This window comes from Nannobrachium achirus, assembly GCF_963921795.1.
Source record: "Nannobrachium achirus genome assembly, chromosome: 12".
Lineage (NCBI taxonomy): Eukaryota > Metazoa > Chordata > Actinopteri > Myctophiformes > Myctophidae > Nannobrachium > Nannobrachium achirus.
The window spans coordinates 1,952,459-1,969,974 of NC_137832.1; the positions used below are offsets into that span (position 1 = coordinate 1,952,459).

The 17,516-nt window shown below is 42.4% G+C and overlaps 1 protein-coding gene across 3 annotated transcripts in view; it reads right to left on the reverse strand.

Annotated features, from left to right (window-relative positions):
- The window catches only part of LOC308296341 (ceramide transfer protein-like), a 64,680-nt gene continuing 47,164 nt past the window's right edge, over positions 1-17,516 (reverse strand). For 2 of the 3 annotated variants that reach the window (XM_080739598.1, XM_080739596.1), the window contains exons 9-17: positions 13,839-13,925; positions 12,976-13,068; positions 11,405-11,500; positions 9,652-9,784; positions 7,442-7,512; positions 6,352-6,480; positions 5,811-5,940; positions 4,628-4,761; positions 1-3,262 (exon numbers count right to left, since the gene is read on the reverse strand). In XM_080739598.1, coding sequence (XP_080595724.1) covers positions 4,634-4,761; positions 5,811-5,940; positions 6,352-6,480; positions 7,442-7,512; positions 9,652-9,784; positions 11,405-11,500; positions 12,976-13,068; positions 13,839-13,925 — 867 coding nt within the window. In that variant the 3' untranslated portion in view covers positions 1-3,262; positions 4,628-4,633. Of the gene's footprint in view, positions 3,263-4,627; positions 4,762-5,810; positions 5,941-6,351; positions 6,481-7,441; positions 7,513-9,651; positions 9,785-9,865; positions 9,881-11,404; positions 11,501-12,975; positions 13,069-13,838; positions 13,926-17,516 lie in introns of all 3 variants that reach the window. The other variant, XM_080739597.1, reaches the window with a different exon arrangement.

A 17,516-nucleotide genomic window follows, 5' to 3' on the forward strand; every position in this document is an offset into this window, starting at 1 on the left:
TTAACAGAATGAACAGATTATAATATAAGGTATATTTTATAATATAATAATAAACAGGTAATAATCCCAACACCGGAGGAAAAGCCCTTCTTTATTTTTGTGCGATTCATTAATTGGCATGAATTTAAAATACCTTTTATTAATTTTTTGGTCACATCTTCCACGCGGAACTCCATTTTGCTCGGTGACAAAGCGACGTTGTTTATGTTCAAAACGGCGCACTGGGTACGCCCTTTCCCCCCAAAAAAAACTCTCCACGCCAAAAACAGCTGATCTACAAGCTCACAACGCCAACGTTCCGACCCCAGAATGGTGGTTAAACAAATATTTTAAGCGTTTTCATATTGTTTCATTATGGGGATAATAGAATATCCTTAATCGCGATAACGGTGACATTTCCGGTAGGAGTCGACGTAAATGCTTCCACTGACCAATCACAGAGCAGGGGGGGAAACATTCCTCAGGCGTTGAGACCCGATCTATAAGTCGGTCGCACTTGAATGTCACGCATCGCAATACAGCAGCTGAGCTTGTAGATCAGTGATTCTCAACCTTACAGCGTAACAAAATGTTTTACCGATGTGTAGAAACACTTCTTCAGGAGTTACAGAGCACGTGCGGTGGAGACCAGCTTTGTCGTGCGGTGGAGACCAGTGTTGTTAGATTGTCTTATTATTTTCGATGTGACTTCAAGTTTTTAATGTTGGCACAGATATGTTTGTTTTAATATCAAATTATCATCAAATTTGCTTCATTTGCCAAAAAGAAAAGAAACGGAGCCTGCTATTGATTATTGGATTCAGCACTACTCCATAGTTCACCCAAAAAGTTATCTTTTTTCCTATCAATTATAATAATCAATTATCATCATCATAATCAATCATTCACCTCATGAAGCCTTGGATTGATGGAGATGTTGTTTTTGTCTCAGTCCTGATAGTCAATAAAGAGACCAACGTAAAACCCTAGAATGACCCAGCATCAACCAGAATGTCAACTTCAATTAACTTCTAATTAACTCCAATTAGTCAAATGTTGGATAATTGACCCCCCCCCCCCCCCCCCCCCTCTCCAGTTTTATCATCATGAGGTTCAAACTTTATTCATTTCTATTTATTTTACATAACAGTCGTCTCTGTACAATACATTGTGTCTGTTGTGCCCTTGGGCAAACCGCTTCCATGACAAAACCATCATCACTGGGTTCTCAACCGGCAACCCTTTACAGGTCTGTATGATTAATGGAACCAAATGGACCCTCGTTAATGATTAATGGAACCAAATGGACCCTCGTTACGGGTCAGAGGGTTTAAATGAACAACTTGGAGTCCCAGAGAAATGTAAAAAAAACAAAAAAAAACTGTTACAGACCCTGGCGGGACCCCGAACCACACCTTGAGAACCAGTGAACTACATCCTCATCATGGTAGATCTCTAGACCCACACAACGGAACAGAAAACAGATCTCCAAGCTCTAACCGGCCGTCCCTCCATCAAACTAACACAAACAGGAAGTTGTCACCAGAGGGACAGGAAGTTGTCACCAGAGAGACGGGAGATAAAAAATAAAAAAAAAAGGCCAAAAGATAAAGACGTCTCATTAATTATGCAAATTACCAAGTAATATATTCATAAAATACACGGATGTCTGTTAAAAGGACACTCATTTCATCAACCTGGTTCTCATTAATGCTCATTATAATATTATAATTTATTTGCATATAATTGGTCCTTAAACGATGACACCATTTCTGCGGACACGCCAGAAACCCGCCCACCGGTGACATCATTGGTAGGCAGGTTTGGTCAAGATTTCACAAGTTTTTGTTTATTTTTTAAATTTTAAATTCGCGAGGACAACGGCTTCCGTCACAAGGAAGAGAAACGCCTGCAGTTTCCATTAGCTTGGATTCCCCAACGATGATGTCACTGGTAGACGAGTTTCATAGAAATTAACTGAAATGATATTGAATTAATGAGCATTAGGTAAAGACCAATTATATGGAGAGAACACATCGATAAAGTTGTTTACGCTTTAAACCAATGAAACCATTTTAATTAACAATTATTTCGGTAATGAGTGACACTTAAGTGGCCGTTATTATCTATTTTATCATTATATTACTGGTAATTTATCGTATCATTAATTAAATGTGTAATTACTTAAAGGGTTAATGGTCAGTCCTCTCTCTCTCTCTCTCTCTGTAGCAGCAGGGCGAACAAGAAGCCGTGACATCATCAGCGATTAAAGTGAAGCTGAAAAGCTGAGTTATTAATTATGCAAATCAGAAGAAATAAATGTACAAAACAATTTACAAAAAAAAGAAAAAGTAAATGGCTGATTAAAAAAACAAGAAAAAAACAAATAAACAAAAAAAGAGAACGTTAGAAATATTTAACCTCTTAAAGCCCATGTAGTTGTTGAGGACTGTGCTCTAGTGTTTTCGCTGTACATTTATATTGATTATATGATACATTTAATTAGGAGATTTCCTCATCTTTAGTAGGAGTGGTTTTCCTCCCAAACAGACCCGCCCACCGCTCCAAACAGAGCGCTATAGGCTTCTATCGCCCTGAAATACTTTTGTTCAGCAAATCCTACTTAATGACACTAGTCTCGCCATTATTGTTTACAAGCCGCTGATCTCGCAAGACAAGATCACTCAGCGGTTTATCGTTGTAACCCAGCGTGTTCGGGTCGGGTGAACGGACAAGATCGCCCGGAGTCGTTTTAGGAGGAAACATCGGCAGCATAAGTTGAGAAAACCTCCTAATCCGGAATTCTCCTTTAAATATCTTTGTCGGGAAAATAGCCGAAAAAAATTCTGTAGATCGTCTATTTTCCTCCCGAAATACAGATCCTGGGATTTAAGCGGTTAAATAAAACATGCTAATTAACATAACATGCTAATTAAGCTTTAATTTATACTTCAAGGCACCAGGCTGTGGCTTGCCATTAAAAAAAACAAAAAACAGATCTACACATCAGCTAGCTTGTAGATCTGTGCTAGCGACACCGCGGTACCGTGGATTATAATCATCTTTAAAGAGTTTGTTTCAGAACGTTGGCACCGCCCACTCCTCCTCGGTACTGCACGGCATCCTGGGTAAAGGAGTTTTGTTTTTTCCTTTTTAAAGTAGGTCAATCTGATTGGATTGACAGGCGGGTGGTTTTGTGTGATTGGTTGGTTGTTTGACGGGCGTCTTTGTAGGTCGACGCCCAGAAATGTTCACCTGACCGCAGATCTGACGTCAACACACCCTGAGGATACACAATAAATAACACAATGTTACACACCTAATACACACAACAACACAACACCAGTAAGACTCCCTAATCGGGAGATAAGCTGTCAGGTCGGCAACCTCATGGTGGCGCTAGAAGAGGTCCATGTGAGAAATCAGGGGCGGAGGAGGTTGTGATTTGCCATCCAATTTGCGTGATTTTAGGGCAAAATCTGTAGGAGCAGTGTTCAAAAATGTGTTTTGCAAAAATCAGCCTGATGGTGGCGCTAGAACAGCCAAGGAGTGTGTGTGCAAAGTTTGGCATGGATAGGGGCAACGGTGGCAGAGATAAGAGTAGGGCAAAAGTTGGACAGACAGACAGACATTCATTGATTGATTGATTGAAGACTATTAGAAGTTTGCATAGAAAAAGGTACAGTTTCATGTACAGTTTTCATGACGGTACAGACAGACTGTCAGCCAGTGGAGGTTTTGATAGTAAACACCTAATACACACAACAACACAACATTACAAACTAGAAATTGGAAATTGCAAGAGTGGTTGCTGTGACGCAAATCTTGCAAATGAATTTGGTCTTGTTGTGCAACCTTTCCTTCATGTTAGCCCCTCCCACTGCCCCTCCCACTGAGGAAGGTCATGTGACATCAAAACATTAGAGAAACGCTCTTAACTCGGCAGCGTTGAGGCGACCATTGAAGCAGCCAGGCGTTTTCTGTCAGAAAGCCTCCATGGGAGACTTCTCCCCAGGTAATGGATTATAAATAGTGGTCTCGCTCTCAACGTGCGCGTGTCTGTCTCTGTGTGTGTGTGTGTGTGTGTGTGTGTGTGTGTGTGTGTGTGTGTGTGTGTGTGTGTCAGTGTTGTTTTTGACAGCAAACTTTGATTTAGTTTGAGTCAGTCTTTTGAATAAAATTGAATTTAATTTTAGTCATAATTTAGTCACCTGAAAAGTTTTAGTTTTAGTCTAATTTTAGTCGACTAAATATCATAAGATTTTAGCAGACTAAATCTACAGTTGATTTAGTCTACTGAAATGTATTTTGGCAGGCCTTGATGGCATCGTAATGACTGATTTTTCAATTGGTTGTGTGCTGAAAATAGCCGATCTACAAGCTCACAAGTTGTGAGCTTTTCAGCACGCAACACCTGAGAGCAACCAAACAAAATGACTATCTTCTCCACTAGTCCCTCCCTAACGTTTTAGTCTAGTTTTTATTTTGTTGACGAAATTGACAAAATATTTAGTCTTAGTTTTAGTCATCACAGCTTAGTTTTTATATCGTTTTTATTTAGTTTTCGTCAGTGAAAAAAACGCAGTCGACAATCATTTTTCATCATAGTTTTAGTCGACGAAATCAACACTGGTGTGTGTGTCAGTACCTCCATTCAGAACAGGATGGGTTTCCCCGCTGTCTTCTCCTGGACGTAGGACGTGAAGCGTTTCAGGAACTTAGGATATTCTCTCTTTGCCACGGCTCTGAGCACCGAGGCAGGAGCCCAGCCGCCCGGGTTCACTGTACACACACACACACACACACACACACACACACACACACACACACACACACACACACACACACACACACACACACACACACACGCACACACGCACACACGCACACACGCACGCACGCACCCGCACCCGCACACAATTTAGGCATTTAGCAGACACTGTGTGATAGAAACTTTTTTTCCCTGAGAACTTTAGCCAAAAATAGCAGATCTACAAGCTCACAACGCCTCGCAGCGCGAGGCGTTGTGAGCTTGTAGATCTGCTATTTTAGGCAAAGAGGTTTGGTGTAGAGGGGGAAAAGAGCAGACTAAGTACAGAGTGAAAGGTTAAGTTTATTAAGTATTGACAGTTCAATTGGTTAAATATCTGAAAACACAAATTGACATGAACCCAAAATACACTGATGATCGATCGCGCTGTCAAACATTGAAACTATATGGAATCTATGAACAGGTTGTGGGGGTCCCTGCTTCATCTCTCTCTCAACTAAGGGGTCCTTGGCCTGAAAATGTTGAAGACCCCTGATCTAAACATCAATAAGTGACCAGTTTCCAGAGTTAATCCTGATGGACCGTAATTACTATGAAAACCTGCAGCTCCCGTGCATCAGTCAGTCACGCCTCATGTCACGCTCCGGATGTGGCCAAGACAGAAGGTTGGTACAACACATGGATCTCCATATATGGAGCTGACTATCATCACCTGGATCTCCTTACCTCATCATAACAAGAACTCTTGTGAAATAAAATGTTGTCAACCAATCATCAAAGACGATGATATCCATACATGGAGACGACTGGATCATCACCTTGATCAAGTGTGACTTGTGTCACGGCAACCACACTTGCAACTTAATTCTGTCCTTGTCCCTTTTATGCCCAAATATGGAGATCCCTGATGTCACCAATATTAAGCCCATATCTGGGAATGTCCATATATGGACATTCAGCTGCCTCACTTGTGTCAGCGGCCTCGCTTCTCGCCCCTTAGGGCGTCTTACTGGTATTATATTACATACATATATATTACTCAGTAGAAGTAACTTCTTACCGTTGGCCACGTATGTGATCTTACACAGGATGTTGTCTCTGCTGATCTCTTTGTCTCCCTCTGGTGGACTGACCAGGGTCTGACAGATCATGGCCACGTTGATCTTAGCTCGAACACAGCGGTTGGTGGGCTGCAGAGACACAGGCAACCCAAGGGTTAAACACAACGGTTGGTGGGCTGCACAGAGACACAGCAACCCAAGGGTTAATAATTGTTATCCCTAGAACGTCTTATTTTCTTTATGTCATAATCCCTAGAAGACTAACTAACATCTTGTATTCATTATGTCATTATAAAATAATCAAGATTATTATGTTGAAAAAAGTGGTGAAAATAGTCGATCTATAAGCTCGCAAGCTATAAACGCACAATGCACCGTTTTGTGCCACGTTGTGCGCTTATAGATCTGCTAAATATTCACTAGTTTGGGCAAATCTCTCTTTTGGGTCTCAACCTGAAAGGTTTGTGAACCACGATTTGATTGGATGATGTATACAGTACGATAATAGACATTAAATATGATTGGATGATATAAACCCACCAGAGCGTTGTCGTGGTCCACAGAGAAGTTGCAGACCAACCAGGTGTCAGGGTCGTTCTCATTGGTCGCCAGAATCTTCCTGATTGCTGATAGGTAGAGCACATCCCTCTGGGAGGCGGGCCAAACTCTCTGCAACACAACCATTGGTCAGCTCATCTATCTGATCAACCATTGGTCAGCTCATCTATCTGATCAACCATTGGTCAGCTCATTTATCTGATCAACCATTGGTCAGCTCATCTATCTGATCAACCATTGGTCAGCTCATCAATCTGATCATCATATCATGTTAGTCCAAGCTGCCTCAGCAGTGTTCAGACAGTAAGCAAACAGAAACGGGTTGTTCTCTAGTCTAGGCCAGGGGTTTTCAAAGTGGGTGACGGGGCACCCTGGGGTGCCGTGACGGCAGTCCAGGGGTGCCGCGAGATAATTTGATAATATTTGGAATTTATTTGGACACTTGAAAAAAAAAAAATAGTATTGAAATACAAAGTTATTTTCAGTCAGTTCTAACCAAAATGGCTATTATCTCAACGTTTTCCTCGCAATCACTAAAATATCGTCACTGTCGGGCAGAAACTTCGTATATCGAAGTTTCAAATGTGTACGTCTTTTGGTAAAGCAAAGCCCTGCTTCATCATACAAGACTGTCGCACAAAACTAGTGAAAACAGACGATCTACAAGCACACAACGCCTCGCGATGTGAGGCGTTGTGTGCTTGTAGATCTGCTGTTTTCACCAGCTTAGTACATTTTATAGATGATAAATACAAAACTAACAGTTTTGGACATACAAGGTTTCCACCCGACAACGACGATATGCTATAAATATAAGGTGCTGGGAGTGAAAATTATAATGTAGGGGTGCCTCGGATTAAAACAAATTTTATGGGGACAAAAAGGTTTGGGAACCCCTGGTCTAGGTTACTCAGTAACCCCGGCGCAGCGATCTAATGTGTTATTAATTTAGACCTCATTTAGACTGGTGGTCAAATAAGTAGATTAGTAAAAGGTAACATCACTTTTAATACATTTCAGGCAATATATTTACCTTATAGACTCTATATGATGTACATTAACATATATTTACCTTGTGTGTCTGGTAAACGATGACAGAGTTTTCCGACAGTGTTTCAACCACATTGAAGTTTTCTATGGTGGCTGAAAAACATCAAGATACAGAGATATGTAAATATATGATCTATAAAACATCAAGATACAGAGATATGTAAATATATGATCTATAAAACATCAAGATACAGAGATATGTAAATATATGATCTATAAAACATCAAGATACAGAGATATGTAAATATATGGTCTATAAAACATCAAGATACAGAGATATGTAAATATATGATCTATAAAACATCAAGATAGACAGATATATGTAAATATATGATCTATAAGATAGACAGATATATGTAAATATATGATCTATAAAACATCAAGATACAGAGATATGTAAATATATGATCTATAAAACATCAAGATAGAGAGAGATAATGAAAATATATGATCTATAAAACATCAAGTGCTGCACCGAGTGTCACACTGCGAGCTTGTAGATCTGCCAAAATTCGTGCAAGGCTTCTGTAAATGTCTTCTAAATCCTTCTAAGGTTGTGTCCAGTGGTTATCAAACTTTTTCATGTCAAGGAAGGACCCCCAGAATTACACGTATTTGGCCGCGGAGTCGCGGACGACCATCTCAAAATATCGTCGCTGTCGGGTGAAAACCTTGTATGTCCAAAACCGTTTTTTGCTTTTTGCATTTATCATTTTAAAAATGATTTAAACTAGTGAAAACAGCCGATCTACAAGCACAAAAAGCCTCGCACCGCGAGGCGTTGTGTGCTTGTAGATCGGCTGTTTTCACTACTTTTGTGCGACGGCCTTGTCTGATGAAGCAGGGCTTTACTTTGCGGAAAAGATTACAAATTTGAAACTTGGAGATACGAGGTTTCAGCACGACAGTGACGATATGTTGTTCCAGAGACCACCCAGAAGCAAATATTTGAGTTGAGGATTTGAAGTGTATCAGCAATGCGACGCAAGCGATGAAATCGAATTAAAATACATTTGTTTCAATGAGGAGGTCTTGACCTACCGCGTGCGACGTCGTCCACCCTTCCTGTTTTCTCACGCTGAGCCTCTATTCGAGCGAGGTTTCGCGGCGACGTCTATAGAGATGAATGGCCATGTCCCCCACCCCCAAACACTTTGTTATTATTTATTTGATTGGTTCAGGCTACGTCGCAACGCAAAGGCCGACGCTCACTGGCACAAGTGGAAGGGTTTTCTTCAATTAAATTAAGTATCCTCACAAGAAGGAAAATAGTTTGTTGGAAATATTTTATATTGATGTGGTCATGATTAACAAAGTCTAAAGGTTTGCCAACCCCTGCTTTTCAGCACCTTACATTCATGTCAACTATTTACATCTTCCATAAGAGAACAGGACAGATCAGAAATAACTATATACTTAATGTTTAACCACTTGAATACCAGCATCTCTATTCTGGGGGGGAACGTTCACCATAAATAGCCGATCTACAAGCTCACAACGCTCACAATATGACGCATTGTGAGCTTGTAGATCTGCTATTTTTGGCGAAGAGCCTTGGTGCACCGTAGACTGGAAAATATCTCTTCAAGTACAGAGCAACTCAGGTCTGTTTTACTGAGTAGAAACTGAAGTTATGTTGATAAATTCCAAAGCATTCCCAGACAGCCCTGGACTTGTGTCACGACACCTTAGGCCAGGGTGTCCACAGCAACGCTCTGAAATGGTTAACTCTTTTACCGCTTTGGACGTTCCCGTTCGCCCCATTTTTCACTGCGGCGCGATGCCAATTGTACGTTCTTTCGCTCGTTCTTTTGTACGTTGTTTTGATGTCTGTAAACTGATGAGGGGTCGCGCGGGTGTGTACAGTATAAGCATCTCCTGTAATCCTGCTTTACCTCACGTAAACATCAATAATGTCCAAATTCACTTCTTGGCTGCTAGCTGTCGTTCTATTGCTCTGATGCGACTCTGCGCCCTGAATGTATGGAAGCTGCAGCGGCCCATTGCACATTAATTCTTGCATGAGGCTGCCCTCTACTGCTAGTATGACCAAAGTGCACTATGTAATGAGGAGGAAAAAAAATAGATCTTTGTCTATAACCTCGCAAAAGTAAGCTGCTTTTGCGGGCACAAGACCCAATAAATAACTAATAACATCTGGCAGTAAAACTGTTAATAAGTTAATGTTGTCTGATGATGAAGATGATGATGGTGGTGATGAAGCATACTTACTCTCCCAGTCCATCCTGACTGAAGTGTCCCAGAAGTAGTGACACACCTCGTGACCCGTCACGCCTTTTACTGAATGGGTGGCTTTCAGAGGGTCCAGGACGATACCGTTCTCCTCTACCTCTCTCCTATAGACCTGAAATATTAATAATTATATTAATAATATTAATAATATTAATAATATGAGAGGGTCCAGGACGATACCGTTCTCCTCTACTTCTCTCCTATAGACCTGAAATATTAATAATGAATAAATACATCTATTATTACTGTAGGGGCTCGTCTTCACCGGTCACATGGGTAAGGGGAGGGGCTATGTTCAGCGTTTGCCGCTAGTACACAGCCTAATGAAATCAATGGGGATAAGATTATAAATCATATTATATTATATTGATAGATTATGGAATATCAATTTATAATCAATGCAGATATCTGTAGGCCTGTCACACTTATTACATAATCGTCTAATCGTAATTATTTGACATAATCGTCATAATTCTCCCTTTTGCAAATCCCGCCCCATTCTGCCCTGTTACTATGATGGGACATTTGACCCTGGGCAGATTGTTTTTATAGTGGCAGTGAATGGTATTTTTTTATTTTTTTATAGCCTCATTACAGCTATATAAAGTACCAAAGGAAAAACATCTAGGTGATATTAATAAAAAGGGAAGACAAAGGTACAGTAGTTACATTGCAAAACAGGGGGTTTACCCGAAAATATATGTTTTAATTTGTTTAATCCCAGTGGGACAGAATCCTCTTTGCAGATTCTTTTATAGTGGTAGTGGATGGGATTTTTTTTTTCTTCATAGCCTCATTACAGCTATATAAAGTACCAAAAAAAACACATCTACGTGATATTAATAAAAAGGGAAGAAAAGGGTACAGTAATTACATAGCAAAACAGTAGTTTTCCCCCGAAAATAAATGTTTTAATTAGTTTAATCCTCTGGATCAGAGATAGAATAGAAATAGAAAGAGAAGCGCATTGCATCTTGGGTAGGAAGAGGACAGAACTATAATGTTTCTCCTCACATAATAGGCTGGCTTTTCGTAATTCTGCCCATTTAAAATATATGTACCCAATCGTGACTCTTAGACCATTGATAAGGTCCATGTGAACTAGTTTGTTGAAGCTTATTCATTATGATGAGCGAGATCGCCCCCTACTGCCGCGGCCGTACTGGACGAAGGTCGTGCTCCGCACTGCGGACAGTTTTTGAAAGCCTGAAACAACATTCTCCACTGCACAAACTCCACCCCCGATAGCAAAAAGTGAATGGTTTTTTCTGGTTGGCCAGTCAGGGAGTCTCAGGGACCAATCAGAAGGCTGACAAACGGTGCATTGTTTCCATGTTAAAAAAAGTTCATATATTTTCAAACTTTTTCAAAAATAGTGGAAAGCTCACAGTGTGTCGCATTGTGGCGCGTTGTGAGCTTGTAGATCTGCTATTTCCACTATCAATGTTCTTTTTAGAGTATAAAGTTGTCAAATATGTCAGTAATTTCTTTGTATATTTAGGTTACGTGTCATATCTACTATGTGCAACTTCAAAGCCTACAATCCAAACAGAAATGTAATTGTCAACGACAAAAACACAATTAAATTGTTAATCGCAATTATTTGAGTGACAATTAATGGTCATGTAAAATGTCATAATCGTGACAGTCCAAGATATCTGCTCTATGTGGACTCAGTCACAGTGTTTGTTGTGGTGCGTTGGCGCCCTCCTGTGGTGGCAGGCGGTCCTACCTTCATCTCTCCCTCCTCTATCACCAGCTGCCAGTTGGCGTCTCCGCCCATATCCTGGAGAGAGTAGGTCATGTGACTCTGAACCATCTCCTCCACCTGAGAGAGAGAGAGAGAGAGAGAGAGAGAGAGAGAGAGAGAGAGAGAGAGAGAGAGAGAGAGAGAGAGAGAGAGAGAGAGAGGGATGAACTTTAATCAACTATATGTCTTGATAGTGAGTTTATAGTCTCACATCCACATGAAATCATTGATGGACGTTGAAATGGCAACACGTTTATTTAGCAGGAGTTTAGAGTTCTGCTTATTGGCCGGTCGACCGACCAATAGACCAATCGCGGCACCCCTGGACTGCCATCACGGCAGCCCAGGGTGCCCCGTCACCCACTTTGAAAACCCCTGCAATAGACCAATAGAGAGATGAGTCCCCGTAAACAGTCTCTGTCACTCCATGGTAACCAGTGTATTTCTATACACAACCAACAGGGTTCCCACACAATTTAACCAATGAATTTCCAAAACTTTTCCCAAATATTGAACCCACTTTCCAGGACAATATAAGAATAATTCAGCGCAATAACGAGTCTCTTACTCCTATGTGCAACGCCCAAAGACAGGCAGTGTAGCAACAATAAAGCATAGAATCTTGCAGATATACAAGCAATGTGTGAGTTTGTAGATCTGTAATTTTCGTCACATACATTAGGCTGCAATCATGCAGTACTATTACATGTTCTGTGTAATGTTATAAGTGTAACCAAAAGACAATGCATAGCTATGTATTCCCGGACCCTCCTGCAAACATTTGGAAACGAGGACAATCCATCAGTCTACAAAAATGACAAAATATGTTTGACCATTAACTCATGTTGGGAATAAAAACCTACCATCTAAACTGTTACACACCACTGGGTGACTTCCCGGAGGGACCGCATGCACACACACACGCGCGCGCCTGCACACACACACGCACACACACAGTACCTGAACGCTGAATCTGTGAACATCATCTGAGGCACTGACTAGTTCAACAGAGGACAGCGAGGACGAGAGACTATGAGGCTGAACAGAGAGAGAGAGAGAGAGAGAGAGAGAGAGAGAGAGAGAGAGAGAGAGAGGCAGGAGACAGGAGACCGCGGAGGAGAAAGAAGAGAGGAAGAAAAGAGAAAAGGAGGAAAAGAGGGGAAAAGTGGAATAAAAGAGAAGAGAGTTGGAAGTAAGAAATGAAAGGTTTCCAACAGAGGTGAAAGTTCAGAGTTCAAGACGGTTCGACAGTTTAAAAGGTTGTGTAAGAATGATATGGTTTGGTTAAAATGAAGTGTTAAATAGCTCTATATTGTGATAGTTATCATTGCTGTTCAGTAATGGGCTAGATAAAGATAAAGATAAAACATATCTTTCTCAACTGAAGTGTGCGATACAAAGAAAATGAGCAAACAGAATAGGAAGTGGAACAAACACACCAGAACATACATTTGAAATGGCTCTAGAGGTCCTGGTAGGAGATAAAACCAACAGTACTAGAGGTCCTGGTAGGAGATAAAACCAGCAGGTCCTGGCAGATGAATATTGCTCACCTTGGCAGAGAATCTGTGCGTGGCGATGGAGGAGTAAACATCTCCAGAAGGTACGGGAGTCAGTCGAGGTATTCTGACCTTCTCAGACTGACACTGAAAACAGAAGGACACAATTTACTATGTGGTCATTTATCAAACGCTCTTTATTGCAGAGACTTACCGTAATCAAGGTAAACACAGTGTAGTGTCAAACCAAGCACCCAGCATCAGTCTAAACCAGGGGTTTTCAAAGTGGGTGACGGGGCACCCTGGGGTGCCGTGACGGCAGTCCAGGGTTGCCGCAAGATAATTTGATAATATTTGGAATTTATTTGGACACTTGAAAAATATTTAGTATCATTTTAAACTTGAAGTACAAAGTTATTTTCAGTCAGTTCTAACCAAAATGGCTATTATGTCAACGTTTTCTTCTCAACATAATCACTAAAATATAGTCACTGGCAGAAACCTCATATCTCCAAGTTTCAAATGTGTACGTCTTTTGGTAAAGCAAAGCCCTGCTTCATCATACAAGACCGTCACACAAAACTAGTGAAAACAGACGATCTACAAGCACACAACGCCTCGCGATGCGAGGCGTTGTGTGCTTGTAGATCTGCTGTTTTCACTAGTTTAGTACATTTTATAGACGATAAATACAAAACGAACGGTTTTGGACATAAAAGGTTTCCACCTGACAACGACGATATGCTATAAATATAAGGTGCTGGGAGTGAAAATTATAATGTAGGGGTGCCTCGGATTAAAGAAATATTTATGGGGTGCCCTGAGACAAAAAAGCTTGGGAACCCCTGGTCTAAACAACATGATGCTACTGTATCTACATTTCATTTGAACCTTGTTTTAACGACAACAGCGCTCACCTGTTCCTCGATCTTGTCCTGTCTGTCCAGAGCAGCTTCCACCGCATCGAAGAACTCATCCTCATTGATCAGACTGTTGGGGCCCTCCTGGAAGACACACAGACAGCATGAGCAGTGGCGTCAGTTCAGAAAAAGCTAAGGTATGGCAACATGACTGGTGTCTTGCATGCGCGCGAAGGCGCGCGTGCAAGACACCAGTCATGTTGCCATACCTTAGCAACAGGCATGATACATTTATTTTAAGAAGTACATTCTATTTTTTTCCCAAAACATTTCTATGGTTTCTTGGGCTGGATATGGCAGCCTGGAACAGTTGTTCAAGCGCAGCTAAACTTGGCATGTTAGTAAACGTGCCACAATTAACAATAATGAATTTCACCTGTGCAGCTGACCTGCGGAACCTGGGAATATACTATTCTGTCAAGATGGGGAGAATACAAGTGTGGAGAATATAATTATAATGCCTTGTTAAATTTTGCATTTGTAGTTATTGCGACCGTAGGTCGCATTTACTACCAAAACCTCCACAGGCTGTCTGTCTGTCTGTCAGTCTGTCAGTGAGTGAGTCCGTCACACTTTTGCCCTGCTCATATCTCCACAACCATTGCCCCCATCCATGCCACATTTTGCACACACACTCCTTACCTGCCAAACTACAACCTCCAAGGACCCCCGGAGCTCCAGGGACCCCCAGGTCCCTGGGGGACCCCCAGGTGTACAAAAATGTCCCTCCGTGAGTGACACATCACACGTCACACTTTTCCCCTGCTCATATCTCCACAACCGTTGCCCCCATCCATGCCACATTTTGCACACACACTCCTTACCTGCCAAACTACAACCTCCAAGGACCCCCGGAGCTACAGGGACCCCCAGCTCCCTGGGGGACCCCCAGATGTAAAAAAAACCCCAAATGTGCAAAAATGACCAAATGACCACCCCAAAGGGGCTGCTCACGGGGAATTCCCGGGGACCACCGACTCCTGGTGCTCCAGAACGGATGCAAAAGTGGTGGTGCCCCCAGTGGAGGACCCCCTACACTGCAGCTCACATAAAATGCCGTAACTCCGGCTAGGAGCGACCGGGAGAGCCGGGGCCGGTACCTATTCGTCCGCCTCGGCGCCGCGCAGACCCCACCCCTCATTTCTCACATGGCCCTCTTCTAGCGCCACCATCAGGCCGATTCTTGCAAAGCCACCTACGGTCGCTTATCTCCCGATTAGGGAGTCTTACTGGTTTTAATGTAATTTAACAACATAACCAGCACAGATAGACAAAGAGACATTCATGGATTTATATTTTAAAGTAACTTGTTATCTCCCCCCTGGACCCAGGGTATGGTAGCTGCATACCCCTGCCATACCTAATTGACGCCCATGAGATAGGTTCATCTTGTGCCCCTAAGCACTCGCTAGTCGCTACATTATCACACTGCTCCTCAAGGCAAATTCCACCACGGAATCTGAGGTTTACAGCGTGTCTTTTCCTGGACTTGGTCAGAGTCTTAGGCCGCGCTCACACATTAGCGTCACGCATCGTCATCTTATCGTCTGAGAACGGCCACTGGGGGCGCCGTACTAATGCATTGTCAATGGAAAGTTGTTTGGTTTTTTGTCGTTGCCGTGTCTCAAGCTCAACCGCAGCCTGTACGCTCTTGAAGAGACACGGCAACGACAAAACACCAAACAACCTTGCATTGAGATTGCATTAGTACGGCGCCCCCAGTGGCCATTTGCAGACGATAAGATGATGATGCGTGACGCAGATGTCTGTACAGCGCCTAAGGTGCTTTCTAATACCAAGTACGCCGAGCATCTAAAATCATTGGACGTAGCCTCCCCCCACTTTCATCACTCTTCTCCATCTATACTATAATTTTGCGAATGTCTGAGTGAGTGAGTGGGTGAGTGAGTGAGTGAGTGTCTGTCTGTCTGTCTGTCTGTCACAGCGTTTCTCCTCGGTGGCTGGAGCAATTGATCTGAAATCGCATCACCATCAGCATATGAACACACCTGACATAACTGTGAAGCCCGTTTGTCACTTTCACAAATCGTATGCTGTATATTAGCATTTTTATGGTGTAGCTACTATCTATTCTGCATCTAGCTTGAGGCACATCTATTCTGCATCTAGCATGAGGCAAAATGTTTAACCAGCTCTGTGTGTGTGTGTGTGTGTGTGTGTGTGTGTGTGTGTGTGTGTGTGTGTGTGTGTGTGCAGGCAGGCGGGTGTGTGCGCAGGCGGGTGGGTGGGTGGGCTGGGGGGGGGGGGGGGGGGGGGGGGGGGGTTAGCCATTAAACGAAACGGGTATTTCTTACATTGATGCTCCTACATATTATCATGTAAGCACCAGTTAAAGTTACTTTCCATCCCTCATATACTGTATGCACAGTGCACATCCCATAACCCACACACTGCACATCATTTTGGAGCTCATATCTTTGAACGGGTAAGGGCTAGTAAGAATAATTAGGAAGGCTAAAAAACAATCCTAGCAGACAACTCTCATCCAGTTCACTACTTGATAAAATTATGTATAACACAACAGGCTGGGAAACAACTCATTTCTTCCTCCTAAAACAGGTCAGCAGTGAGTGACTGAGTCTGAACACTAAAGACTGGTTCTCCAAAAATAGCCAATCTACAAGCTCACAGTCAAAATGTCCTGACTCCAGTCCTGACTCATGCATGCGACGTGTTGTGAGCTTGTAGATCTGCTTTTTTCTGTCACTTTACACAGCATGACTTTTTATGACATTTTTAGGCATAACACTACAGTTGATAATGCTCATATCCTCAGCTGATCTTTGATTGAAATATCAACAAATTCACGTTCAGTGGAGCCAGTCGGACGTCAACGTGACGGCGTCATAAGACACAGAGCAACGCGACACCGCCAATGGAGCCCTGGGGTTAAGCATGCATAGATGAGGCAATATGTATAGATCACTTTAAACCAACTGTATGCACTTTCTATGCTGCTGGGCATTGTTTCCTGTTGTTTATAGATGTTCATATAATATGTTGTGCAGCTGCTCTGTCCTTGTTTTATGTTTTATATCTGAGAGTGAACCAAGACACATTCCTATCAAATATGTTGACATGGAAATAAAGTTATTGAATCTTGAATCTTGACCAGAGGGCCTTCTCTCAGTTTCTACATCCAGTGCCGCCGCTACCATGACGCACACGACGCACTGTGCGTCGGGCATCACGCTGCCAAAGGGCACCAAACAATGAGAAAAAAAAACAAGAACAAGAGCCAAGCCGATCATCATCATAATAACTAATATGTATTTGCTAAAAGTAATCACATCATGCATGCACAATGACTGATCAATGGTTGTGATGCCTGATCAATGTGTTCATCCATTTGATCTGGGGGCGGGGCCGCAGCGCAGTTCGCAACTCACTCTGCACTCACCCACAGTCATTCACCCACAGTGGAGATCCGACGCGGTCATAGAGTGATCTGATGCGTTGCAAAAGTAAGAATCAAACGTTTCTCCACCTCATGTGAACTAACTGATCCCTGCCCAGCTCATATTTACATCTCTTAGTTGGAAAACAACTATGGAATGGGGGGGTAGGGGGGGGGGTGTAGTGTTGTTGTTGGGGGGGGGGCATCCAACAGCCAGTTGTGCGTGGGGCACCAACATGGGTTGCAGCAGCCCTGCC